The sequence below is a fragment of the Oculina patagonica genome, chromosome 7 (assembly GCF_052425735.1).
Source record: "Oculina patagonica isolate OP01 chromosome 7, crgOcupat, whole genome shotgun sequence".
NCBI classification, from domain to species: Eukaryota; Metazoa; Cnidaria; class Anthozoa; order Scleractinia; family Oculinidae; genus Oculina; species Oculina patagonica.
In genome coordinates, this window is record NC_135764.1 from 16,189,522 (window position 1) to 16,216,987 (window position 27,466).

The window sequence follows — 27,466 nt, forward strand, 5'->3', positions numbered from 1 at the left end:
CGAAGAGAAGAAATACATGTGAATACATTTACAACACTAATAGTGTATTATGGCGTGCAGGTGAAGCTCGTTGTGGGAAGTCAGGTTTGATCTGTTTTGGCGTTCCTTCTCGCCCAGTATGTTCGTCCAAAGTCTGCCGATTGCAAATAGAATAAGACAGTCGGCCGCAGGTTGTTGCTTACGGTAAAAATGGCGACTGTCAGTCAATCAAATACATCTGCAAGTCCGAATGCGACGGGAGTGTGGAATCGATTGTCCCCAGAAGAGTTTCAACAGCTCCAGGAGTACACTAAGTGTAAGAGTTTTTTATTTTGCCTTTTTCTTTGGTTAACCAAGTACTTGAGCGTGTAGTTAATGTTTGGTGTTGTTTAGTGGTAAGCAAACTCTGGCGTTACGGATGAATGATGCTGTTCGCCGTTCGATATAATCATTGCCGTATTCAAAATCCGATGCCGTTTCTCCATTCGGAGATTAACATACGAAACCATACTGTTCCCTGATTATTTCACAATAAAATATTAACGTGGTAGAAATGTTGTAAACTAGAGTGTGGGTAGCCCATGTCATATATATTCGGTTTAATTTTAATCAAAGAAGTGAAGCCTACCACGTACCACAATAATACACCATAAGAGAAGGTTGTATACATCTTCCTCCTATGGTGTGAACCAAGGAAAACGGACAAAAAAATTGTCATCGTGCTTCTGTATTACTCTTAATATCTCTAAAACAAGTTGATTACAGACACTACAACACGTATACAGTATATTGTTTTTGAGGAAAAATGAATCCGGATTTTAATACCTTAGCATTATACTAAGCCTATGGTTTTACGTGTCCATGTAGTAATAATATGGCTGCTAGTGTTATTAGTCTAATTTTTACATGTATAAACAATAATGTTCGTAATTTTGAAGACAAGAGAAGATTTGGGTGGGTGGTTTCGTAAGTGCGTTCTCTGGGCTTACCAGTTTCTTGTGGTTATGAAGGACCTTTCTCGTTAAGAAGTCTCAAGATAACTCGCAGTGTTATGATATGCTTCGGGTATTTTCTATTCTGTCTGTATATTTTTGTTTCTGGATCGACGCATGTTCACTTGTTCTCTCATCGCAGCGTTCTATTAGTATTGTAGTCTATGTGCTTTAATTTCTTCATTTCGAACCTTGAATTTCTTGGTTAGAAACTATTTTCGTAAACGCTTCTACACTAATTGACGTTCCTAAATTATCACATTTTGGTTTTCTTATTAAACTGTTTCTGACGCAATTTTAAATGAACAGTTTATAGCGACAAATATTATTCACTGCTTGCTATGAGAGGGCTGGCCTTAAATTGAACCTCAGATATCCAAGAGTTAAAGAAAAGCTTTTTCAAGTTGATTTTTAATCCTACCCACTCGGCTGTGGTCTTTTGTGTGGTTTGACTGACATGTATGTGTTATATATATCTTCATTTCGTATATCGCAAATAACAGGCTACGTTTGGTTGTGATTTATAATCAGACAGAGCAGGCTTCACTTTTTTTAGCATTAAAAACTTGTGAAATCATCTTTTTGGATATGGTATACATGATATTATCACATTTTCTATTTTATAGCAATTGTATTCTTGGAATTTTCAGTTACACCCTCCAATGTTTAATATTATCCTAAGAAATGTCGTAAGTGTTGTCATAAAATATTTATAGTTTTTGGCATACAAACACGGGGTGACAAACAAAATATCATCTTTTTTTGCTCCATATGAAAGGTAAAGAATGTTACAAATTATCAGAATTTTTCGTCAATTAATTTTTTTTGTACTGTCCCTGAATTTATATATCATTATGGTTGATAAATCTTGGAATTTTTCTTCAAATTGCTGTTAGATTTTATATCAACTGTGACACTAAGCAGGCTTCAATATTCAAGTCAACACCCTTCGAATTACCTGTAGTTGTTTATTAAACTGTTCTGTAGTTGGTTTGTAATATACCACACACACAAAACTCAATGCATTAGTTATATTGACTGTGACAGATAAACTTAATGTCATCAGTCGAGCAGACAAAAATGAACATTTTATTGATATATGTGTATTTTCCTTTATTTTGCCAACTCTGAAAAGATGTACTTCATCTAGAATTCTCAGTTAGGTGCTTAATTGATGAATTTTAATATGTAGGTCATCATTTTAGGTTTTAGCTGGATAGCTCTGGTTGGCTGTCCTAATGATTCCCTGCTGTTTTAAAGAATGCCTGAGCCAATAGAAAGCAAAAAAACTCTATCAGGCTTTCTGTTTCCTCTTAACAACAATTAGACTTTTTCTTTGCAATTACCACAGGGCAGCATTTCCATAAAGTGATTGTTTCTTAAAATGTAGAGAATTTCTCTGAAAGGTTTGACATTTTAAATCCTTTATAAAGAAAGTTGTGTACCACATTAAATTATAATAGAATGATGGATCTGTTGTTTTACTTGAAAACATTTTTTAATGTCAAATTCAGTGCAAATGTCAAATGTTAATTCATTCTGAGAGAAAGAACATTCTGCGGTATTATGTATTGCTATTAGTTGTAAAAGGATAGCAATTAGTTTGAATATTCATTTAAATTGAAGTCTCTGACAGGGTATGGTTTTCATGTCTTCAAAATGAGCATTTCGGAATACTGTGTTACTAATAACTATGAAAGAGAAGTAGCTAAAATCAAGGCTGTTTTGCTGGTGATAAGATCATGTGAGCCCTTACATGTTATGTTTACATGAACTTCTCATATTGTCAGTATAATTTTCAAGTGTAATGAATACAATCTAAAATTACATCTCCATGTGGCATTCGTTGTACAGTTTATTTTATTTCTGTTTTGCATATTGCCATAAAACACAATTCTTTTTCTTGTTAATTAAACATCAACCTTTTTGGAAAATTCCTCAGATGCCAAGACAAGCCGATTGACTGATGTTCTTCAACAGTTCCGCGATGGAGTTTATCCTCAGTATAATCCAGAGAAAGTAAGTGGATATTGATGTTCACAGAGGTCTAATAATTAACATTTTAAATCCTCATAAATAATTATTTCAATTTTATTTGTACAGAAACTACATGTACAATGTATTTAACATATTGCATATATTCACATGAACACTGTCTTGTATGTTATCATATGATTGTGAGGTTTCATTTTATTTTCACTTGTGTTCTTTTAGCTTCATTTTATATTTATGTGAAAGAAATTGCATACATACAATTACATGTACACCTTACAGTAAACTACAGTGATGGTGATAAATTTTGTCTAGGAACAATCAGTCATTTTTAGTCAACATGGAAATTTTTTACTGTGTTGTAAATAAGTGCTGGCAAAATTGAGGAAACAAAGATTGACTTGCTTTGAAAAGATAAACTACTAATATTAAGAAGCAAGGTGCAAATTGAAGTTGAAGTTAAAAAATATTCTCAATATCAATGCCCTGATGATGAGTTTCAACTCAGAAGTTTACCAGGAGAACTAATGATTGCTTCATTGAGGGAACATAATCACCAGGCCCTAGTCATTTTAAGGGTGGATAATGCTATCCACTGGAAAAATCACTATCCAGTGGGGTAGTGTAGTTTGTTTGTGCAACACTTATCCACTGTATTGTACTGATACAGCTGTACATGTATTTATATCTCATTTATAGTTTCCCAGTAAGTTTTTGAGTCTCTTAAATCCTATCAGTTTATCCCCCCAAAAAAATTCAAAACAGCCTATATCAGTCAACATTTTACCCCCTGTAAAATGTCTTATCTGTGTGGTTCATTGTATCTCATTGATGTTGTTTTAAAAATGACTGAAAGAGTAAAACGTGATAACAGTTATTTTCAATCATTACAACAAAGCCTTAAGTTTAAAATGTGTGGCTCCAGAAAACATTCACACCCACCCTGGTACAGAAGGTCAGGGTCTGAGGGGATGGGGGGCCTCAAAAGTTAAAATAAGGACAACTGATCTGGTGCTAAACTGGATTTTCCAGAGGGGTGGGGGTGAGGGGGGAATGTACCTGCAAACTGACATTCAAAATTGGCTTAAACTGCCAGAGTATAATAACACCATCTTTGGGTAGACTGGTCACAGTCCCCTATTTTTCCGTGAAGTCATAGAGATCGATTGTTCAGTCCGACGGGCCGCCATCTTGGTTTACAAACGCGAGCTAGAACTGGGGAGACCTTTGAGCATCCTGCCCCGCCACTTACGGAGTTTTTGCACTCTCCCCAGTTTTCACCTGCCTTTGTAAACCAAGATGGCGGCCCGTTGGACTGAACGATCGATCTCTGCGTCTTCACGGAAAAACATAGGGGACTGTGAACAGTTTATTCAATATATAATCTTTTTTTTTGGGGGGGGGGAGGTCATTGGTTTGATTCCTGTCAGGGACTCAGAGTTTTTCTTTGTCCCATGCTTGTGACATGATAAACATTTCTCATTTCACAACAGAGCTTTAAATTTACCTTCTTTCTTTATGTATTGATCACCATACAGAATATTATGCTACATGAAACAGCTATGGTTAAGAAATTTAACACTACACTCATGTTTGCATGGTCTGATTCAAACACAAGAGAAGATTGGGGGGAGTTCTGTAGTTTATATAAATAACCGAAGTTGTAGGCAAGGGTTTACTACAATCATGTACATGTACAATGTAGGTACCAACAGTACATGTACTTTTGAATTTACCCATTGCAAACAAAAGTTAATTTTTGTGTCAGGTTACATGTACAGACAAAAAGAAGCTGCCATGGTGTATTGTAATTTTATATGTACATGTACATGTAACACTATGTTTACATGGTGTCATACAAAACACAGGTGACGGCATGGCCAATCTGAGTGCACGCCTATTATAAATGTGGGATCGGTAGGATTTATAATTATACTGAATGCTTGATACAATGACTCATTGTGTACAAAATACTTTTATTCACAAACTTTAATGGTGATGTGCATTCTAATTCACAGCCGATGGATTATGAGGGCTTCAAGTTATTTATGTCAGCTTATCTTGGCAACAATGGGAGTGAGGAATTGTGCAAGCACCTCTTCTTGGCATTCCACAAACAAGTTGCTGTGCAGTCACCATCATTGTCACAAACTATTATAGATAGTGTGGCTGTTTCAGTGGTTGCGTCAAATTCCCAACAGGATGTCAATAAACATGATCAGAGGAGACGTGAGTAAAGTTGCTGTATAATGTCTTTGACAATTATCCTTACTGCATTTTACGTACATGTAAATTTATATGATTTTGTTATATTATTTCTGCATTTTGTACATAGGTGAAGTTAGTTTTAAATCATCAAATCCTTTTTCCAAGGAGACAATCAAGTCATTCTACAACTGTATTTCAAATTGTAAGAATATTGTTCACTGGTTGGGAAAAAGCAACTCCCTAGATACTGCAAAGTGTACATATTAGTTTTTCATATTTCATGTATTAAAATGTAAGCAAAATCAAGCATGTCATGTGTACATGTAAGACTTCTTTGCCGTTCTAGGCCTACAAGGATTGTACTGATTTGTAAAAGCAGGAGAACCTGTTGCTTATAAATCTTTCCATTTTTGTTTGTGTCAAACAACCAAGCAATGTAGTAATGAATGTTGTAACGTAAAAATAATGTAGTTAACATTACCAAATTACCCTCACTTGGTTTGGAATCTGGGTTTAATATTAATCAACCTATCATCTACATCAACAAGATAACATTTGAAAAAAACATAAAACACCTTTCCATGTGAACAATTCTTAACCATTAAAAGGTTTACAGGTAGAAATGTGATTTCAATTCAGTTTTGGTTTGGACTTCATTCCAGTTTGGTTGTTATTTTCCTTTATTGCAATGAAGAATCATCACAATTAATGTGAGACAAAGGAAAATGTTAATCAGTTGGTTTGAAACATCTTAAGCTAAAAATGATTTAAACCACATACTTGTACACACAAATTTAGTTTGTTCCTTGTCATAATCGCCCTTGAAAGAGCAATTCATTAGAAATACGCAGTCAGTAGAAATAAACTTAACTCCTACTTTACCAGACTAGAATTTAAAGTAAATTTGAAAAGAAAAGCAGTTACCTCTCATTTTAATTTTTGACAGGTATTTTAAAAAATGATTAATAAAAAATTTATCAAAGATTGCAGAATCAAGGCTGAAGAAATGCAGTATTGCTAAAAAAAATTTAAAAAGTTGACAACCTTGCACACCCAACTAGAACAACATATTTCAATCTGTTATTACAATGCATTTTGCAATTTTTAAAACGGCCTTCTAAAACAGAATATTTCCCCAGCCTAAAAAAATAATAACCTTAAACACAAGGTTAACTGCGGTTATAAAATAGCAACAGGGCAAATACATTTGAACATCTATTAATAAATATTCATTAACATTAAATAAATGAACACCTATTAAAGACTGATTTTTTGTTGTAAATTAAATCCAGTACATGGTTTATTAACCAATATAAATTAATATATCAGTATAATATCACTGTTAACTCACTATAATGCATTTTGAAACATTAACTACACATTCAGTTTCAGAAATTCCAGGTATCCACAGTGGAGCTGGAACTGCGGCGCTGGTTGCCACGGCAGCTGCTATAGGGGTTGGCGATAAACCTGAAATAACGCTATCTAAAGCCAATGATGATGAAGCTGAATCAAGTATAAAAGCTAATGGATCGCCCACAGTTAAAACTAATAATAATGACTCTAAAGCCAGTGTGCAACCTGCGCTCACTTTGTCACCGGCACCAGCACAAGACACCCTAGGGCTCGGTACGTGGGGGCGAAAGTCACCTGACTTAAAACATCACTTCCGAAGACACTCTAGTGGCTCGTTCATGGGTTAGTAACTACATCAACAACTGCAGTAATAAATTGACTTCTGATATAAAACATTCATATCAAATTACGTAAAGTAAATAATTTCTGTAACAGCATTAAACATTGTTTTGTTTTGTTGTTTTGAAGCAAATTTACACAAGATGTAACTCAGTTAAACATTAACCAATACATAATTCAATAATTATTACCAATTGCTAAATATAATTAATAACTATTAATAATTGTTTGTTACTTAATATGCATATTAATTTTTGTTGCATGTTCTCGACATGTACATGTATGCATGTTTTCTTCAGTTTAAAAGGATTAATTTCTAAAAGAGGGATTTAACAAAGTTTTTATTGTCCAGTAATTATAATGCTCACCAAAGTAGCAAAATCTTCAGTTAATAATGGACTTCAATTTCCTTTTAAAACCCAAGTCTCAAGGCCAAAAGATGTAATAACTAAATATTTTATAATGCTTTTAAAATGACTGTCAATAAATTCCCACTTGTCAACTCCCCCTTGTCCCCCCCCGCTCCTTTTTTAGTGCAGAATGCACTATTGTGTGTTGTGGCTGTCGTCCGCTAACCCGCTAGTGCGCTAACGTGTAAACTTTAATAGTCGATTAATTAATTAATATCAATTAATTAATTATTTCTGTGGAGGGGGTTGGGGTGGGAGCACCTGACCATACCCCCCAAGTAAAATGTGGAGCACATCTACGTTACTTTTATATGAGGATCTCAAAGGTATATATTTGTTTCAGTAAAACCTTTGCTCTCCTTGTGGTACTACTCAACGTAATTTACACCAAACGCATGCGCAGATTAGTCTTCGTTGTTTTCTGGAACTATCATGAACATCGCTTGTATTGCGTGTTTGCGGTAGGCTTCCTGCAGACTTCTTGGCGCCAAGTAAAAACCGCAAATTAATTAAATTAGATTTTGAGACTTTCACAGCGCTTTCGTAATTAGGTATGCAAAAACTTGCACCGGGGTTTTTGGCGTGAACATCTGATAACCAGGAAACAAATATCCTAGCTGTACTGCGTTTTAAAAAGCCTGTCGAAAAATATGTTTTTTGATTAGATTTGTTTCTTTAGTTTTTGAGAATCGTCTTTCGTGCAGTCTAAACTGTAACTTAATTAAATTAAACAAATGTCATCGATGCCGCCGTAAAACAAACAAAAAACAAAAGTTTCATGTTATCGCATTTTCAAGGAAGACAAAAGTATTTTGTTACAAACGAACAAAAGTGTCGTGTTACGTTTGCAAAGATTAGCGTAAGGAACACCTGGGAAAGAATACACGTAGCCTGTGAACAGTTTTTCCGAAAGTAAAATAAAGCAAATAAACACGAACATATATAAAACATCAGGTACTTTCAATTGTTCCATATTGCATTCTGCACTTACCAAATCATCGAGATTTTTTCATGGTCTGGATGACCGGGCTCCCCACTTATCTGAAGGTCTGGATCTGCAACTGATAACAACTGGAAAAAATTGAAAGTAAAACATATTGAAAGAAAGATGTATCATATAAATATGGTGCAAGTTGGTAGACATGAGATTTAGATCATAATAAAGTTATGGGTAAGTCTGGAGTATCAAGCAAAAATAGTAAGGCAGCTTTCTCATGACTCAATCTTTGATTTCTGTAATAAGATTCTTTTACAGAATATGAGTTGCATCTTACATGTATGTGGGAGTGTGTACATGTAACTGCAACACACTTTGGCAACCTGTTTTATAGCAGTCAAAATTAATGTTTTAGACAATCTGTGCAATACTGCTGAGCATATTAATTCGTTGGCAGCTTTCTCGTTGTTTGTTAAGAATGAAATGATAAGACTGTTTACTTGGGCTTGAAAATGTTAAAAGTTAATTTTTTTATTTCAGTTGATTTTTTTATTTTTTTTAGTTAGCTTTTTTCTAACTAGTTGATTTTATTAACCTAGCTTATTTATTTAATAACTAAGTTAAGAAGTGGAAAATCAAAATTAAGGCACCTCCCCTCCCTCACTATCACCTCCACCATCATTACTTACCCACCCCTACCATAGCCTACCATCTGCTATTATCCCCCCTCCCCTTAGTATTATTGTCTATTTTTTTAAAATTTTTTACTAACCTGCACTTCTAGGAACTCTTACCCTCCAGATTTGCTGTCCAACCTCTTATTCACTCTTCCACACAAGAACCGTGAAGTGAACCATTACCTTTTTTAATTATATGTCTCCAATCCAAACCCTATCCCTAATAATAACCCTAAAAATCAACTACAGGGTAGTTAGAGAAAATCTAACTAGTTGAAATTAGAAATTAACTGTAACATACACATTGTACATGATTGTATAGCAATCTCAATATCAGGCAAATGCATGTTTTCCTAATTGTATTGCCGAATTAATAGTTAGTTTTAAGTTAGGGCCCATTCGAACCCTTTCATCGTATACCAGCCACCAACATTCTGGTGTCATCAAAAGGGCTGGCTGTATCAAAGTTGTTATTTAGGTTTTATTCAGGCTAACAAGGTGACCTCTGTTCAACTGTATCTAAACAAAAAATACTAAAATTACTCTCAAGAGTTGGCATAAAAATTTCTTGAAATATTTCTGACACAACTTAGTGAAACCTAAAACAAAGTTCACAATGAAAGTTATAAAAGGACATTTTGACTAAGAAACATTGTCTTTCTTTGGTTTTAAATTGGGAAAATATCGTTTTGCACATACTCAGCTGGCAAATACAGCAAGGCACATAAATGCTGGACGAGATATATAGGGAACAATATGCAAGTGATTTGTATTATATCTGGGATTTCTATAAATAGATACGTTTTTTTGGTTTGGGGTTTTTTTTCACAACAAAAAACATTAAACTGGAAACTGCTCTACTATCTATCAGTACTTTTATACTAACTTGAAGGTGTATAGAAGTTATGGACTGAAAACAACTTAAACACAGTTGTCCATTATATACAAAGACTTTGTTGTAAAAGGGTTACAGTGAAGGTGCTTAATGTGTTACTTGTCATGCTGTTGCTATGAGTGTACTGGTTTAATCCGAGTTAATGCACTGCTAACACAAAGGCTTTCAAGTTCTTGTGAACTAACTTGAGTGTTTCCACCAAGGGTTTATACATGTACACGTAATGTGGCTTACGTATACAAGGGCATGCAATTCAATATGTCTTAATAAGCATGTTAACAAAAGCCTTATGCAAAGCTCATAGCCATCCTGTAAAAGTGTACATTTTATAACCAAAACTTTTAAGTCATCGTCTTGAATGTGTTCCCTCTGCAGCTTTCAAAGTGGCCAATGAACATCCTCAAGCCCACCCACGCTCAAGTTCACAGAGAAAGAAAATGTCAAGTGAACAAGTGAACCTGCTGAATGCAAACCCGCAGGCCAAGACAGTACCTATGGTGTCCATCAGAGAGATTGCTTGCTATCTCTCCATGCTGGAAGGTGGAAAAGTTGAGGACAAGCTGGAATGTAAGCTATGAATAATGGAATTGAAGTCATAACATAGTTAAAGCCTTGATTTACACTATTTTACCATTACTAAGTTTTGTTACATTCAAACTGGACAGGAGTTCAGAAGGTCAAAATGTGACCCTGGCCTTAGTAGCATGAACTTGACCATAAATTTGTAAAACTTACTATATACAGCATTGTCTATATGGTGTTTAGGCATCCTCTTTATTTTTTCCTGGTATTAACAATGTTTGACATTTCTTTTCAGTTGTTTTTAGAGTGTATGACAGTGATGGAAATGAGTATCTTGATTCCCAGGTACTGATTGATATCCAGCTGTTTTTCTAAGTACTAGTTATTGTTTACTCGCTAGATATTGATGGTTTGCAAGCAGTCCAGCAGAGAGATTCTTATGGCAATGTCATGCCAGCCATGTCGGTGGCTGAGACAAACAAAAGAAGCTTATTAGAAATCTATTGTTAATGATCAACAAACTAGTGTTGATGACGTCACTTGTAAACCAAGAATTCCATTAGTTCCTTTGAACAGGATGTCATTGTTAATTTGAACAGGAAAACTGCCTGCAAGTGTTACACATAGCTAATAAAAAACATTTGCGATATATGAAACCACATTATGAGTACCGCATTACACAGTAGCAAAACAGCAACATGTACTGTCAGCTAGGGTTAATTGGGCACTCTCTAAGATCTCATAGCCAGGTGTGAAACTACATGTGATACAGGGTAGTAAAGGGTGGGTCCCAATCACTAATCACAAGCCTATTTTTTTTTACAAATCACGCGTTTTTTGACCATTTCACGAATCACATATTTGGTATTCATTATAAAAGAAAATGATCTTTAACTGATAAGTTAATTTGTGTCGCATTAACCTTTTCTCAATAGCAAAGTAGCAAAACTTGATCCTTTAAGCGAGTTCACAGTGTAAGACAAGACCTAAAAAGCATAAATTGAGGCTCACTGAAGAACGCGCCTAAAGTTACACAAAATCAGTCTTTTGCTTCAGGATTGTATCGTTTGTCAAATTTTGCTTTGATCCCGTAAATTTATTTTTGAGTACTCAATTAATCTTTGTTATATTAACACTAATTTTTTATCTTGTTAAAGGAATTAGAATGTATTACTCAGCAAATGATGAGTGTTGCTCAGTATCTTGGTTGGGATGTCACAGAACTCAAACCAGTGAGTCAATACATTAATTTTATAATATTTTTTGTGATAATTATATTTCAATTTAACTCATGTACATTTGTCAGTTGTTTCTCAACACAAGGAAATCCACTTTAGTTTTTCAAACTGAATACAAAATCAGTGTTTGTTTCTTTAACATTAAAAAGACATCTTGGTAATACTTGAGTATAATTTTGTATCACCAGAACATTTCATTTCAGTAATCTTGTGATGTATATGTGTAGTAATTGACTGCTGGTTATCCTGGGATACGACAGATATATTGCATTACACAATGGTTTTCACTGTTACGATACATAAACATGTAAATAATTTCTTAGTACAGTCAGACTGTCAACTGACATGTTGGTTTCCCTGTGGTATACTAGATCTTGCAGGACATGTTGGTAGAGCTGGACTATGATGCCGATGGACAGATATCTTTAGATGAGTGGATCAAAGGAGGACTCACCACCATCCCACTCAGAGTACTGCTTGGTTTAGAAACTGTAAGTACCTTCCCCTGCAGTCAAAGATGATTACCAGAGGTGCAGGTTAACTATTATAGTGTAGGAAGTAACATTTCTTAGTGCCGATCACAGGGTTGTGTTATTCTTTGTGACAAGGGGTAACAAGAGGTAGCCTGCAAATACAGCCGCCTCTCATTTACTCCCCCTGCGAAGAGCAATACAGCCGCCTCTCATTGGCTCCCCCTACGAAGACAGATACAGCCGCCTCTCAGTGGCTCCCGCTACGAAGACCAGCGGGAGCCAATGAGAGGCGGCTGTATTCGCAGGCTAGGCAAGAGGCTGATTATTTTTTACCAGGTTTTTAATTAAGTTGACCCAGATTTCCTTTTGTTATGTTCTGTACATTTACATGTACTAGCTAAGTCAAACTTTATATAAATGTAACTACATGTATAGTGAACAGTGGAATTTCTTCAACCATCAATGGAAACAAAAATTGGTTTGAAAAATCAGGGGTAAAATTACAGCGTTTGACTGAGTGAAACAAATCCAGGGGAAACAACTTCTGTCAAATTATTGAGAGGCTCACTGTACTTTTAAGTTGACATGCATTCAATTTGAAATTTCTAGAAATGACATAAAGATGAGTGATCAACTAAAAATGATGCTTGGAACTGAAAATTTTAACAAATAAAAAGTATAAGTTAACCAGTTGGCTATTGGTATATTGCTATAATTGTGTACATATAATAACTACTTTAATTATATACACAAAGTTTGTTTGGTTCTCTGGTGTAATAATTTTACATTACATAACCTGCTTGGAGAGGCTGCATAAAGTAGAAAGAAATTTCCTATCATCAACTTACTAATGTCTTTATGCGTACTTAATAAACATAATATTTTCTTATCTTTCTGCAGCAAATACGAGATGATGGTCAACACCAGGTAAGAACATAAAGAACCTTTTATCACTATCAGGTACAAAATGCATGTCTGTCCTGGCATGCTCAGTTCTTCACCTGCAAGAGAAATGTCTGAAAACTTTAATAATGATGATCTTCAATGACTGCATCATGCATTGTAAACATTCAGTGCTGTACTGAGTATTTTTACTTGGTCCTTTGTACATATTGATTGTCTGTTTATAACATTGTTTATTTATAGTGGCGGCAAAAATACTTCAGTAGACCTGCATACTGTAACATGTGTCATAATGTCCTTAATGGTTTTGGTCGCAAGCAAGGTCTTCAGTGCTTGTGTAAGTAATTTTGATATCAAATGTCAGCAGAATATACAATGCATATACAGTAAAAGCTCTTTTAAGCTTCTGGTGGTGGGGGGAGGGGGGGGGCTTATTTCTTTTTAAGACCTCTTGACAGGGGTCTTAATATCTAGAGGGGGGCTTATTTCAAATGATATATCAATTAGGGTACGTATAAAAAAATAAAGTGACCTTTTTAATGTTTTGGTGCTGTTTAGTAGCACATCTTCACAAAAATTTAATAGCAACAATAAGAAGTAAATGCCGTGGATAAATATTTTTAAAAGTGTAAAGTTGCCTTGTGTTTTTTTTCAGAAGTTGTCATGATCTACCAACTACCAACTAGGGAAGTGGGGGCCATTATTAAAAAAAGAACTTCCATTCGGGGGGGGGGGGGGGTTATTGGAGAAGGGGGCTTAAAAGGGTGATACTTAATAGAGATTTTACGCCATATAATGCTTTTTTCTGAGGGCTTGCTTTGCTTGTTCTTATCTGGATATCTTACTATTGGTTAATTAATCACCTTTTTGGGGGTAGGATATAAAAATAAATATAGTTTCTTTACCACTCTAATGACAGGTATTAATTTTGACCTGTTGTTTACATTATGCAGTCTGTAAGTACACAGTGCATGAACGTTGTGTTCAAAGAGCACCAGCATCTTGTATTAACACTTACGTCAAGTCATCAAGAAGAAGTGGTAAAATGGTAAGTGATCAGTCTTCACTTCACTTGTCCCCTGGCGCCAAGTTGGTGCATAGGGCCTCGTAAGTGATCAGTACCTTTGTTAATTTATTTCTTGCTTCAGAAACCTTAAAATCAATGTTGTCAAGGTAGACATAAGTGTGAAAAGCTTCTGAAACTTGGTGGCTTAACAAGCCTCACCTTTTCTTGATTCGGTAACATGCACAGCTTGAAATATTGATGGCATATTAGGCTTGAGATGCAGTAGTAATCACACTTAAGGTCTAAGCATTGTCTGTGTTGTTTTCCGAAGCCCTTACTCTCATATTGCCTCTCTGTACACGTACCAAAGTGAAGGTATAAGTGGGTACCAGTAAAAATTATTAGGGATAACTTGACAAAAAATATGTTAAAAATGGTGAATAGTTTAAACCCAGGAGTATCAACACTCATCTAGTGTGATTGTACAGGTAAATGTAAGCCTGAAAAGGACTGTCATTGGTGAGTGATGTTTTGACAACAGGTCTAAGAATAAGTCATTGATCTTGACTCTAAAGATGGCTGTCTGTTTCCAACAACAGTCCTTTTAAGGACTACCCAGATGATCACTTGACAAAAATACTGAGTAGTAACCATGCTAACCTAGCACATCCCACTGATCACGAAGGGGAGTAGGAATACTCCCTGTTTGCTTCTAAGAAAAACTAGGTTAGATACATGTATTGTCTTTGCCAGTTTGGTGGCTTGTATAAGCACTCTGCTTTGTCTTTTTTCCCACACATATCCTAGGTCTCCTAGCTGTGCTTCACGGTCAGGAAAATAAGTTGCTTGTTAGGGAAATGATTTCTGATCACTGCTGTAAACTACTTTGTTGTTATTATGCAGAGCATGGATCATCACTGGACAGAAGGGAACTGTCAAGGCAAGTGTTTCAAGTGTGGTAAAACTGTCAAGAGTACCAACTGTCTGACTGGATTACACTGTGCTTGGTGTCAAGTCACGGTGAGTCTTTTATTACTTCTTTTTGTCTTTGTTTTGCCTTGTTGCTGTTGACACTTATCCCCCGTGTAATGCAAAAGAAGGAAAGAACCCAGTCTTCTCTGAAACAGTTGCTTGACCAGAAACAAGAGTTAAATTGCATACTGGGGTAAATAATGTTTGATAACAACTGCATCGGTAAATGGGAGGTAAAGGTAAACTTTATTTATGCAGGGTGGCCCATTCAGCACAGTGGCTGGTATCCAGAGGGGCCCTGCTAAATACAATTTGCCACGAAATACAAGGAGGTTGGCTGTCTGTGATATCCAGGAGCTTCCACTACTGGCAGCCAGCTCCTACATGGAGACTGCTCCCATGGCTGGGAAATCCTGGCAACCCAGCCATGAGCCCCCCGCAGAAAGAAGGAGGACAGGCACCCATCACACTGATTTGAGGGAAAAGAGAGGGAGGAAAGGGGCTGAACAGACTAAACGCTTAACTCCCGGGAAAACAATGCTCCACTGGCCAATGCCAAAAACTCGCCTGAAATCGGGAGCATGAGGAGCCCTGACACAAGAGCATATCCAAAACACCGCTGACCATGAAGGAATGCTGATGCTCTTTGTTGTTTTCTCCGTAAACATGCATTTTAATTGCATAAAAACAGTTAGGAACATTTTAATACTGTACTTCCAAGCAAACAAGTTAATGTGGAATTTTACTTTTTCTCAGGTCCATAACAAATGTGCAACACATGTTGTCCCAGAGTGTAATCTAGGAGAGCACAGAGATCATATTCTACCACCAGTATCTATCTCCCCTGCTGCTGGCCTGGTATGTTATGCCAAGTACCAACAAATAAGTTGTAGGGCCATGCACTGTATACAGATGTCTGTGTCTGGTATGTTTGCGACAAAAGCAATTGACCAAGATACACTTTGTCAGCCTTTAGATAAAAATCACTCACCTTTTAATACTGTGAGAACTTAAGTCAGATGAAGCAGTCTCACAAAATGCATGACTAATGAGGTATATAAAATTGCTTCTAATATACAAAATAATGATGTGTATGGCTATCAAATTTTATAGGACAGGAAAAAGGACAACTCCACTCCAGAGGCTCATAGGAAAAGGGCAAACTCTTATGTGAACTTTGAGGGAATGCCAATGCAGGTTAGATATATAAACTCACTCACGGGAGTCACAGGAGTGTTGATTGAAGTACGTTTTTAAGTTAAAAATGCATAATAAAACAACATTTAGCCCTGTCCAGTACTAACATCCGGTAGAGGGGGTTTATATCCGGGGGGGGGGGGGGGGCTTATAACCGGAATTTTATGGTATAGTTCTAAGCTAATAATGCACAAGTAACTCTTAGTTACCATATGGATATTGTTGTCTTTTTCGTGTTTTTGTTTAATTACTAAATTATTATTAATTTATTCTAGTGAACTTTAAGTTTTAATCACAAAAAGGGCTGTCAGAAATGATTAAAAAGTTTCCCTTGTTAAAAAAAATGGCATGTCCGTATAAATTCCTAGTCAAGGCACAGGTGATTATAACAAAGTTATCTTTGCAGATTTCACCGCTGCGTGGCACACATCCCTTAGCAGTATTCATCAACCCTAAGAGTGGTGGCAGGCAAGGTGCTAGGTATGGTCGTGGAATCATCTTTATCCCTTGAATGAATCATTTTGTTAGCAAGAGTGCACTCGTTTAATTTAGTAAAACATATGTATCTGCTAAGCCATTCATGACAGTGGTCAACTTGTTATTTCTCACCAAGATCTTAGAACAGAGAGACATGCATACAATTGATAAAAAATTCTTAAAAACCTCATTAATAATTCATAAAGAAAATACAAAAGAAATTAATGTTTAATGAGTGTCTTTATATCTGATAAAGACACGGCTGAACTTTGCGTCCAATTTTCTAGGCCAAAATAACCCCAAATCTAAATATTAGTGCAAGAATGAGTTGATCTACATCAGAAGATTTTTAAGCCGTTCAATAAATTCGCAGTTTGTGTTTTATCAAGTATAAAACACTGCTGCTCATTTATTAAACATTACATAACTTATCACCACATGGGAATTTTCTTAATATATACATAATCTAACCCACAAATTATTTTTTGATATTGTTTTTCACATGGCTTACTACATTACACACTACCCCACTAACATTGCTAAGTCAACCTTTATGAACCCAAAGAAATAAGAAAGTAAAAGAAAAGTAGTTCTGCTTAGAGTCCAGATGGAGTTTTAATTTGGAAATTCTGGGATATTAGTGGGAGGCAAACTTGCGAATTTAAAGAAAACCCCTTTGGGAATGCAAAGAGCAAATAAATGTGTAGCAACCTCAGCCCATGTGTGACATCAGGTCAGATAATCAAACCCAGCACTAATTGGTATATAGAAGGCACTCACCCAAGTTGCACCAACCTTTGTGAAGATGAAAGACTAAGTTCCTCTTCCTCCTCAATCAACAGGTTACTCCACAAGTTCCAGTACTTACTCAATCCAAGACAAGTCTTCAATCTTGGCGAAGGTGGACCTACCCCTGGGTATGTTACAAACTTCTTATTTTCTGACATTATACCATTAATATTCAACCCTGCTTAACTGTTTTGTGTTTCAGACTGAAGTTTTTCCAGAGTGTGTCAGATTTCCGTGTTCTTTGCTGTGGCGGCGATGGTACAGTAGGCTGGGTACTTGCCACTATAGGTAAGTTCAGCTAATGTTTGTTTGTAGATCTGTAAATCTTGGCTATGTTGTTATATAGGCTCAAATTCCGCCACCTTCTCGAGCCTGGTCGTTGTTCCTCCCTGAGATAGGGGGAGAGGCTGGAAATCAAGCCTACTTGTTATATCAATACATTGTCTTGAATACCTCTAATGAGAATAAACGTTCATCAACTAAGGGTTATTGTCATGTCATATTTATTTGTCGACAGATAAATTGCAGATGAAGAAACCACCCCCGGTAGCTGTTTTACCTCTTGGTGAGTATTAAAGGTGTGGTCACTGTGTAACATGAAGGCTATGCAAATCAACATCGAGTACTAGGGCAATTTGCAGATGTCAAGGGGTCTTCATTGTCTTTGTAAATGAAGCCCTAAGATTTTGCTTTTATGTTAACCAAATTAAAACAGATTCCTTTTTGCGCTTTAAAAAGACTTTAAAAAGGCTTTCTTTTCCACAAAACATTCCAATTGTTACAAACAGAGTTGACTTGTTTGCTGCCTTTAACATGAGATGTTTTTTATTTGTCCACAGGAACAGGCAATGACTTGGCAAGGTGTTTAAAGTGGGGAGGAGGTAATTACTAACTATAAGTAACATAACACTTGCTTCTACCTTCGAGTTACATTTGTGTATAAACCGCGGAAGAGAACAGCTAGTTCTTCAGTACCATAAATATCTTGAGGAAGACATTTGTTACTGTACTGCACTCCCTAGTTGATCAAAAATTGTTTAGTTCATTATGAACTGAATGTTGATAAAGGAAAATAAACCGTGGTAATGAATTTTGAAAAGCTGTTTTTTTGCGTTAGCTCTAAGTTGGAGGTCTGGGCGGTTTGTTTACCTTTATCGACTTCCAGTTGAAAATCAAACAAGTGTTTCACGTGACCGCTGATGACGCACAAACTAATAACCTTGATCATGAAACTTATTGTTGATGGTTCGTACAGGTCCTGGAAAGTCCTGAATTTTATTGTGGCACTTTCAGTCCTGGAAAAAGACTACCAGTCCTGGAAAGTTCTGGAAATCTGTTAAACTCAAATAACAACTGAATTCTCAGAACTAACATATAAGAAATGTACAGACAGTAAAAAGAAACAATATTAAGATCTTGGGAGTGAAAGGGTTAAAGTGAATTTTGGAGTCCTGGGAAAATCAATCTGAGTCCTTGAAAAGTACTGGAAATTGTTTGTGAAAAAGGGTACAAACCCTGATTGTTGTATCGTACATGTACATCTTTTTCCAGGTTATGAAGGTGGAAGTATTTCCAAAGTGTTGAGTCTGATTCAGAAGAGCACGGTTGTAAGTCTTGACAGGTACTTGTCATTCTCATTTTCTTGCGCACGTGCACAATTCAATTTATAATAAAATAGTTCTCTCATGGTTACATTTATGAGGTTAGCAATCAGCTGAAACACCTAGAACAATCTCCTTGAGTAATGTTTCCTGCCATTGTACTGGGGTGGCGATGGGCCTTATTATACTGACCAGTTGCAGTGATTGGCCCGAATATTTGTTCTGTCGCTGTGTTGTGTTTAGATTTAAAGGAGCTCCGTCACAGACAACGCATCTTTTAAATCATCCTCAGTCGAAACCATCCGCGATTATTTTCAGTTTCTTATTACTCCGTTGGTGTTTTTCAAAGTTTGACAACTATTATTTTAGGGGTTTCCTTCAATTCGAAAGTAATCGGAAAAATGGCTTAAAATACCGTGACATACCTAGCTCCTTTAAACCAGTCTGCAGAAAACCACTATGCTGTATACTGATCCCATGCTAGCACAAGATCTTAGATTCTGTTTTCCGACACTGCTGCAGTCATATTTGTTGCAAGTGTAAAATGCAGGACAATAAACATGATTCTTACACTTTTATCTGTGTTATTTTACAGGTGGTCAGTTGCATTCAAGCAAACTAACACAGAGGACATTGGAGACCCACCCCCTCTGGACATCATCAATAACTACTTCTCCATTGGAGTGGTAAGTTTGTCTTTGATGCACAGTCACAGTAAATGTGTTGGTGTCACATGAGAATTTGTTTCACATCCTTAACTTTGTTGTGACAGATCCAAGTTCAGACACTAGGGCATGAAGCTTGTGCTGTTGTTTTACGACACCAATTCCTGATCCCAGAGCTTCTCGTCATTTTTAGCTGATGGGGCGTGGGCCCAAGAAATTGCATTGATCTCGTGCTAAGACCCCACTGGCTAAGAGTAATGGGTCAGGGCCTAGGATGAGAATTGTAATGACCTCTTCCACTTTATTTTTAATTGTTTGTTTGTTTGTTTATTGTTAGGATGCGTCTGTGGCACTCAAGTTTCACTTACAAAGAGAAAAGAATCCTGAAAAGTTCAACAGCAGGTTATTTATCTTCAATCAAATAAACAATTTTACAATTGGCAGTTGTGGTGACCTGGTTGTTTTCGCTATGGTGTAGGCAATGTTTTGTGTAAGCCTCTAGCGAACACCACGGACTCATCATATTCTGAAAGAAACTGTCTGCACAGCATATGTTAATAATCAATATAAGTAGACTGTTTTGAATAATGTTTTTTGTTTTCGTTTTCACAGGTTTAAAAACAAACTTCGTTATTTTGAGTGTGGAACATCAGAGACACTTGCAGCAACATGCAAGAATTTACACGAGGAGATTGAAATTATAGTAAGATTGTCTCCTGTTGTCATAGTAGTGAATATTTGAAGTGTAAAAAAAAATAAAGTTGAATTCGCTGTGCCTTCTTTTAAAGAACAATTGCTCACAATTAAGGGAAACATTTTCACGCGCACGTTTTGCAATCATTTCACCAAAAGTGATAAGTTTTTGAATAAGCGAGCCGTTAGAGCGGTTTTCTCTTGAGTATCGAAAGTAATTTGCTTTGTTTTTGCGTTACTAAGCTTAGTGATTCTCATTCAATCAGAAGTTAAACCAAAACCAATTGTGGCTTGTTCGCGCGCGGTTTCCCGCACTTCGCGCCGGCTTCGTGTATTTGCTCCGAGTTTTGATTGGTTCTTTAGATCTTTTTTGTGTTTTGTGAATGGTCAGAGTGATTCCTTTTGTTTTGGTTTTACGACGCTCAATTGGAAACCGCTCTAATTTAACTCACCAACTTACAAAGTACATAAATTGCCCGGTTTTTGTGAAAGATCAAGTGTAATGTAGTGGAGTGTTGTAGAGTAACACGAGTACGTTCCATTTTGACAGTGTGATGATACACCATTAGCCCTGCCTCAGTTGGAAGGAATTGCTGTTGTGAATATTCCCAGTGTGTATGGTGGAGCGAACCTCTGGGGTGAAACAGACAAGAAGAAAGCCAGACGGTCACGTGCTAGGTCAGGCGGGAGAGGAAATGACTTGGAGTGGGCGGTACAAGGTGTGTTGCCTGTTTTTTATTTCTAACAGCTCGTCATTTGCTGTAACGGCAGCTAATTGATTCCTTATTTAGCTTAAAACAGCTAGCGTTAGTTTAGCTCAGGAGTTAGATCAACGGAATACGAGCTTTTGTACTGTGTTGCTTCAAGTTAATTACAAACTAGTGTATCTCCTGAGATTTGTTAAGCATATTGTGCAAGTTCTTTAAACCATGTAATAGTTTTTTTTGCGTTGAGGTACGATTATCAATGCAATGTTCCGCCACAAAGCACTGATAATTGAAGCTGAAAAGTAGAGAAATAACTCTAAGGTAATATCAAGTGCTGTTAACTAACCCAGCCCTCTTAAATACCTTAGAGATACGTGGTTGGGGTTCTCTACTTTTCAGCCTCAATTATCAGTTCTGTGTGGTGCAACCTTACATTTGCAATTATACCCTAAATATCTACCTTAACACGAATTACCACCTAAATTACCCACGACCCGCTCCCGTCTGGCCTCGTAGCTCAGTCGGTAGAGCAACGTTGAGCTAATCCGGACGTCGTGACTTCGAATCCCACCGAGGTCAAAGTATTTTTCTTGCCTGGAGTAGTCCCCGATATGTTTTCTTGGGCTAACGCTCAAAAGGATATTCCTGGCTTTATGGCCTAGAGTTAATTCTCTACTTTCCACCTTTTTTCACACTTAAGCCTGCAGTCGTATTTGTTGGTGAACAAATACGACCATAGCCTCGTCTGCGTGTTATTTTCCATAGACAACGCTCTTAGAAAACTGAAACAGCACAAACACCCAAGTACTGCTCTGTCAGTTTTCCAATAGTATTTTTGCCAGATATGATGGAGTTATGTTTGTTTTTGTTTATTTTGTATTCAGACATAGGAGATGGACAGCTGGAAGTTGTTGGGCTTGAAAACACTCTCTTTGTCAGTCAGATCATTGTTGGTGTCAGAGCGCATGGTCTGAGATTAGCTCAGTGCTCCTCCATTGTAATAAGGTGGGTAACCTGTTTCTTGTTATCATGGGTATACTGTGGCCTTAAGGACTTTGTATTCACTGAAGAAAGGAGGTCATAACGCGTTACAAACAACTCAACAGTATTCAGACCAACTTTTCTCCTGCCTTGGTCCCAGACTCATGCTCGCTCCAGTCATACTTTGTCTACGCACTGGTGTTGCTTGACGATCTCAGTACAGAGAGACTTCCTACTGAATAGTAGTATGATATTTGGTTTCTGGCCTAGTCTCTGACTGTCTCTGATTTTCTTTCATCAGAACAAAGAAGCTGTTTCCAATGCAAATTGATGGAGAGCCGTGGATGCAGCCACCAGCTGAGGTTAGTAAAATGACGTGCAGTTATTGCTCAGTCGCGATTTCAAATTGCGTTCTTGCATAGTTAGTCTCCTCTACTAACTATGGTTCTTGTTACGGACCCGTTTATTGAGGCCCTGTTAGGAGCGAATTAGACTGGATGATTTGCCTAGGATTATCGCATGCAACACGCTTACGCCATGACTACAACACGAATCGCGTCGTACCAACCTCCTTACGATAGACGTGTGCGCGTGTAAATTGTCCATGGTCATGTCGTAGGCCTGTCATAAGCTTGTCGAATGCGAAAAAGTCGTGCCGTGTATATCGGCTCTTACATAGTCCTGAAATTGAAATGCACGGAAATCTTTTGACTAGTTTTCTAAGCCTAAAAAATGCACAGAAACTATTAAGTTAACCTCCGGAACGATATCTTATCCAAATTGTATCATGTTTGTGAGAGGTTTGTAGTTGTATAGTAGAGTCTGTTAGCTAGCTTAAGTTTGCTGTTGAAGGCATGTGATTTAACTGTTTCATACTGGAGACTCATAACTACATATTTATAAGGGAAGAATTCTTAAATGTCGTTTGCAAAAATGAGTACGAACCGTTTGGGCATTTCATAGTAATTTTTCTTGGACAATTCTGTTCAAGGGGGAAAGGCGCAATGAGGTTAACCCTATGTAAGCACCAACCCATGATACATGCCAGACCACGACACCGGGAACTCCGTGCCCTACTCTTTGCGATAAGTGTGTGGGTTCTTTAACGTCCCCTGCTGACCATATAACACTGAAGATACAGGAGACGGGACCTACGGTTTATCGTCCTTATCCGAGAAGACTAGAACATCTAACCATTTGCAGATGTCATATTGCAAAGGCAGCATGTTCTCCTCAGTTATTTTAAGACCCTGAGTGTTGGTCCGGTCTGGGAGTCGAACCCGAGACCTCCCGCACGGCAGTCCGGCGCTCTACCAGCTGAGCTAACCGGTCGGCGGTTAAATAGACTTACCTACACTTTTGAGAGTGCCAGCAATTCGATGCATGCTTTCAACGCGAACACTCAGAAGGAAAACTATTACTTTTTCACTTGTCAGATTGTGATCACACACAAGAATCAGGTTCCAATGCTTCAAGGACCGCCGCCTGTCAAGAGCTCTTTCTTCTTCAGGAGAAGACAAGCACGAGACCCTGAACTGGAGAGTGAGATTTAGATTTAATGTTTATCCACGAAAAACAATTTATTATCTTATTTTATTCGACAAGCTGAAGATATTTTAACATGCGGCAGATTCATAGTTTAACCATGCTATATTATGCCACGCTGAACTCGAACGCTCTGAGGTGTTGTTAGGAGATGGGACGTCAATACAGTTAACTATTCTTGCGAAAGGTTCCACGAAGGCATGTTCACACAGGAATGGTTTCAAATGGATCCGGTCCAAAAGTCGTTCACACGAGACCTGCTATCGGTTCTGCCTTTCCGGTCCTGATCAAGTCAATCTTTGAACCTGTGAAATACACATAGCAAGTTGCAGAACCGTTGCGGTCCCAAACGGAATTAGTCATCTGTAAACACGTAGACCGGCCGTATCGGAGGGTCGTGTAGCAGCACTCGCAATGTCCCACATGAATGGCTCTACTATTCGAGAGAACAATAAAACAAACAACAGGAAAAGTGCCCCTAGCCCCAAAAACAATAGCAACTGCTACACTAGAGGACCAGTAGAATTACACTTCTTCTTTGGGACCATTTGAGGCCCATCCCGAGTGAACATGACTACAGTTTTACGGCGTACTTATATTACAGAGAGATCTTTTTTTAGAATCGTAATGGAATTCTTATAGTTATTTTGATGTTATTTTCAAAATAATGTATTTTTAACGCCAGCAAGAGCTTCGTGGAGCTAGCATTTATGCTAATATTATGCCTTGTTTTGTCTTGACTTCTTACGCTGGTGTTTATGATATCTTGTTACAATCTTATCGCATGTTCTACAACTTTTAGGTTTTTTAGTTGTCAGTCTCTTTTCACAACTGTTATAATACCAGCTTAGCCAATCACAACGTCCATTAATAGTGAGGGTTAAAGTATTGAGAAAAAATTACAAAAGAGCTTGTATTTAATTAGTGTTTAAATTTTAATGGGGTGATGTCCAAGTTTTACTTGCTCCGTGTACAAAAGAGACATGCTGTTGATCAGCATACGACACCAGCGAGCAGCCGCTCTGCTGACGTGTCTGAGTTATTTATTGTTAGTTCACGTATGAACCAGATAGGTAGGTAGAGTTTTAGAAAAGAATCAATTGATGACAAATTTTCCAGTACCCGCATAAGCACATTTAACCCTTTCATTTCCATTTGCTGAGAATTGAAAGGGACTGTGTCACGGATTTAAGCTAAATTTAGGCATGGGAAATGACCATCTAATTCGTTGAAATATAAAAATAACTTCTTAAAACAGTGAAGGAACATTGCAATAACACAGCCAATACAAAAGATGGTACAGATGGCCAAAAGCGACGAAGATTGAAACGGATTGCGATATGGGTTTTTGAAATATTGTTGGGCTGAACAGTTTTCAAAGTTAATCTTGTTTGCTTGAAACTTTAAATTATAAAGCCCGGGAGACACATTTGGTTGCAAGGAAGCTATGGTTTTGTCATTCAGATCCATAGAAGTAATTTCTTTGCAAACATTATGTTTCATAGCAAATATTTGGCAAAACTGATTAAAATAAACTGAACTCAGCCGTGACTCAGTCCCTTAAAGGTGATTTGACTTAATATTCTCATTACCTGTCATATGGACAGTATTGATATCGTGAGGAGAAGCACTATATTGATCAGCTTCTGAATGGAATGGTTAAAGCAGCTGACGGGTGCGCATAATGATCTGTAGCTAGTGCTCGGTGCAAGTCGTATATCTCTGCAGCCGCAGCTTAATTAGAATATATAAATAGAAGAATATAATAATCCTTACAAGGTTAGAAACGTCCTATGCTTATTTAAGTACGCTGTTCAAATGATACGAAGGGTTGTTAGGTCACGTGTCACTTGCCTGAGAAAAAAGATATCTTGTGACGCACTCATTCTATTCCGCGCGGGGTATGGAACGAGCGAGCAACAAGAGACGTCTTTCTTCTCAGAAGAAATACTGAAGTGGTCAAACTGCAGTGTTTATCGATGTGCTTTCGTTTTGTTTGTGTTCATCGTGTTGGTTTCTAAGCACCGTGGAGGTAATTGTCAACACAATCTTGTCCTGACGCTATCTGTCGAGTAAAAGTTAAAATAGAAGGAGCACTGTTATTGGTTAGATTCCACCGAATGGATATTATCAAACGAAATAATATGAAGCAATTTCATGTTTCAGCGTTTATCTTTTCTTTTTTCGGCAAAATTTATTTGAATGCGAACCATACCCTACAATAATTAAAGTCATCATTTCGCTTTTACCCATGTTTAATGAGAATTTAATTTCATTAAAAACTTTATGGTAGTGCTCCTTAAATTCAGAGATCATTTATTTTCTGCAGGTTTATCAACATGTTTCGTTTTACGCCGCTAAGGCTAACATTTTCAGTTGAACACTTTCTCAGCTGCTTCGTTGTTTTTTTTCTTGTGTGTGTGATTTGTCTGACGCAAATAACAAATTGTTTTGATATGTTTCCTCCGTGTGGCAACTTTCTCAGCAAGGTAAAATAATTCACATATAAAGTGAAAGTAATATATAGTAAAGAATTACATTAGATATATTGCTATTTAAACATTCGCGAACTGAGGGCTTTAAATTAACGGGCTTGCATATACACCGCAGTCATTGGTAACGATTATTGGAAGACAAATAAGGCGTTTGTCAAATACAGCATTTTGTCGCGCCGTCTTGCCTCATTTAACTACATAAGTAATGATAATTGCCTGTAAAAACAGACGAACGATGATGTGCATCTCTGTTAACGAAAAAGACAAACAAGAGCTTTTAAGATGTAAGAATATCTGTAATTTTAACTGCCCTTCTTAGTCACAAAACCAGGAACCAAGTTGAATACATTTGTTATGAAGACAGGACTCGTACGCTGGTTTGTCAAGCTAAGTAAGGCTGGTTAAATTATCCACTGCCAATGTATTTATTCCATGTTGTGAGTGTTATTTAAAAGTGATTTTAGTTGTAAAATGGTTATGATGGTTCAACACCATAGAGAAAATGATGTGGACAACTGAAATAAAAGCCTGCAAGTAACGCTACGTGTGTTTTGGTAATTACCGTGCGGTCGTAGCCGTCCCACTGAACGACCATAGACAATTTTTTCCATCTGCTTGCATGAATGCTAGTAGTTATGGCAAAGTAACGTAAAACATTTCCTTAGTGATAAGAGAACATTTTTTGGTGATTATATCAAACACTTAAGAAGTTAGCAAGTCCACGAGGAAACGCACAGGCATCTGACGAAGGGGTATCAAATGGTATTTGCGAGCACAGCGTTTTTCTTTGCGAACACGAGCATTAACAAAAATTAGCCTTGCGAGCAACGAGCACTTTTCAAAAACCTACCTCTACTAAAAACCGAGCATGCGAGCACTTGTAAAAATGCGAGAGCACGAGCAAACGAGCACCCACTAAAATTTTGCGAGCACTGCAAAATTTTGAGGGACCATTCTTGACTCCTTGACGATAGGGAGAACCGGAAAGGGACGCATAAGGAAACTCGTAGGATTGTGTGTCGCTCTATGGTTGGGTGTCTGCCCAGATTTTGATGCTAACCACGGTTAGGTGTTGGGTAAGGTAAAAAGTTAGGAATCGCGCGGGAAAGTACGAAGGAAAAGACCAGGGAGAAACATAGGAACGGACGGGGAAAAGCATGGCGGAGGCAGCGTGGCCGAGTGGTTTAAGGCGCTGGTGTTGTAATCCGGTGGTCCTGGGTAACTGGATTTGTAGCTAGATCTGTTTCGGTCGCCCCGAGTTTAAATCCTCGGTCACGCTTTGTATATAGCCAACTGATCTCCTGCCAGTTTGGGATTTTTAATCATGTTATGTTCATTTAGAATATTTGTTTCCTCTGTTTCAGTGGCATGCCTGCAAACTAGCTATCTCGAAGCTAAGTACATGACCACTATGAAC

At 37.3% G+C, this 27,466-nt stretch overlaps 1 protein-coding gene and 1 long non-coding RNA gene across 3 annotated transcripts in view; both read left to right on the forward strand.

The window, feature by feature from the left end:
- LOC144659479 (diacylglycerol kinase beta-like) lies at positions 1 to 26,588 on the forward strand. Of its 2 annotated transcripts, XM_078519926.1 has the most exons (27): positions 1 to 295; positions 2,914 to 2,990; positions 4,982 to 5,192; positions 6,558 to 6,869; positions 10,161 to 10,352; positions 10,603 to 10,652; positions 11,465 to 11,539; positions 11,917 to 12,036; positions 12,919 to 12,945; positions 13,165 to 13,258; positions 13,875 to 13,969; positions 14,831 to 14,947; positions 15,656 to 15,757; positions 16,013 to 16,096; positions 16,503 to 16,576; positions 17,416 to 17,490; positions 17,565 to 17,650; positions 17,880 to 17,927; positions 18,202 to 18,243; positions 18,914 to 18,983; positions 19,559 to 19,649; positions 19,966 to 20,030; positions 20,241 to 20,331; positions 20,872 to 21,040; positions 21,913 to 22,033; positions 22,311 to 22,371; positions 23,446 to 26,588. In XM_078519926.1, the coding sequence occupies exons 1-27, from the start codon at positions 190 to 192 to the stop codon at positions 23,560 to 23,562; spliced, it is 2,772 nt and encodes a 923-aa protein (XP_078376052.1). In that variant the 5' UTR covers positions 1 to 189; the 3' UTR covers positions 23,563 to 26,588. The 2 variants fall into 2 exon arrangements, with proteins under 2 accessions (XP_078376052.1, XP_078376053.1); XM_078519927.1 differs by lacking the exon at positions 6,558 to 6,869 and having other exon boundaries at positions 4 to 295.
- The window catches only part of LOC144659509 (uncharacterized), a 152,684-nt gene that overhangs the window by 60,074 nt on the left and 65,144 nt on the right, over positions 1 to 27,466 (forward strand). The window lies entirely within an intron of this gene.

Excerpts from the sequence above, each read along its gene's own strand:
- LOC144659479 (XM_078519926.1), top strand. The coding sequence starts at position 190 with ATGGCGACTGTCAGTCAATCAAATACATCTGCAAGTCCGAATGCGACG. Across the intron at positions 12,037-12,918 it reads TACTGCTTGGTTTAGAAACT|CAAATACGAGATGATGGTCA; the intron begins GTAAGTACCTTC and ends ATCTTTCTGCAG. Across the intron at positions 16,097-16,502 it reads TTGAGGGAATGCCAATGCAG|ATTTCACCGCTGCGTGGCAC; the intron begins GTTAGATATATA and ends TTATCTTTGCAG.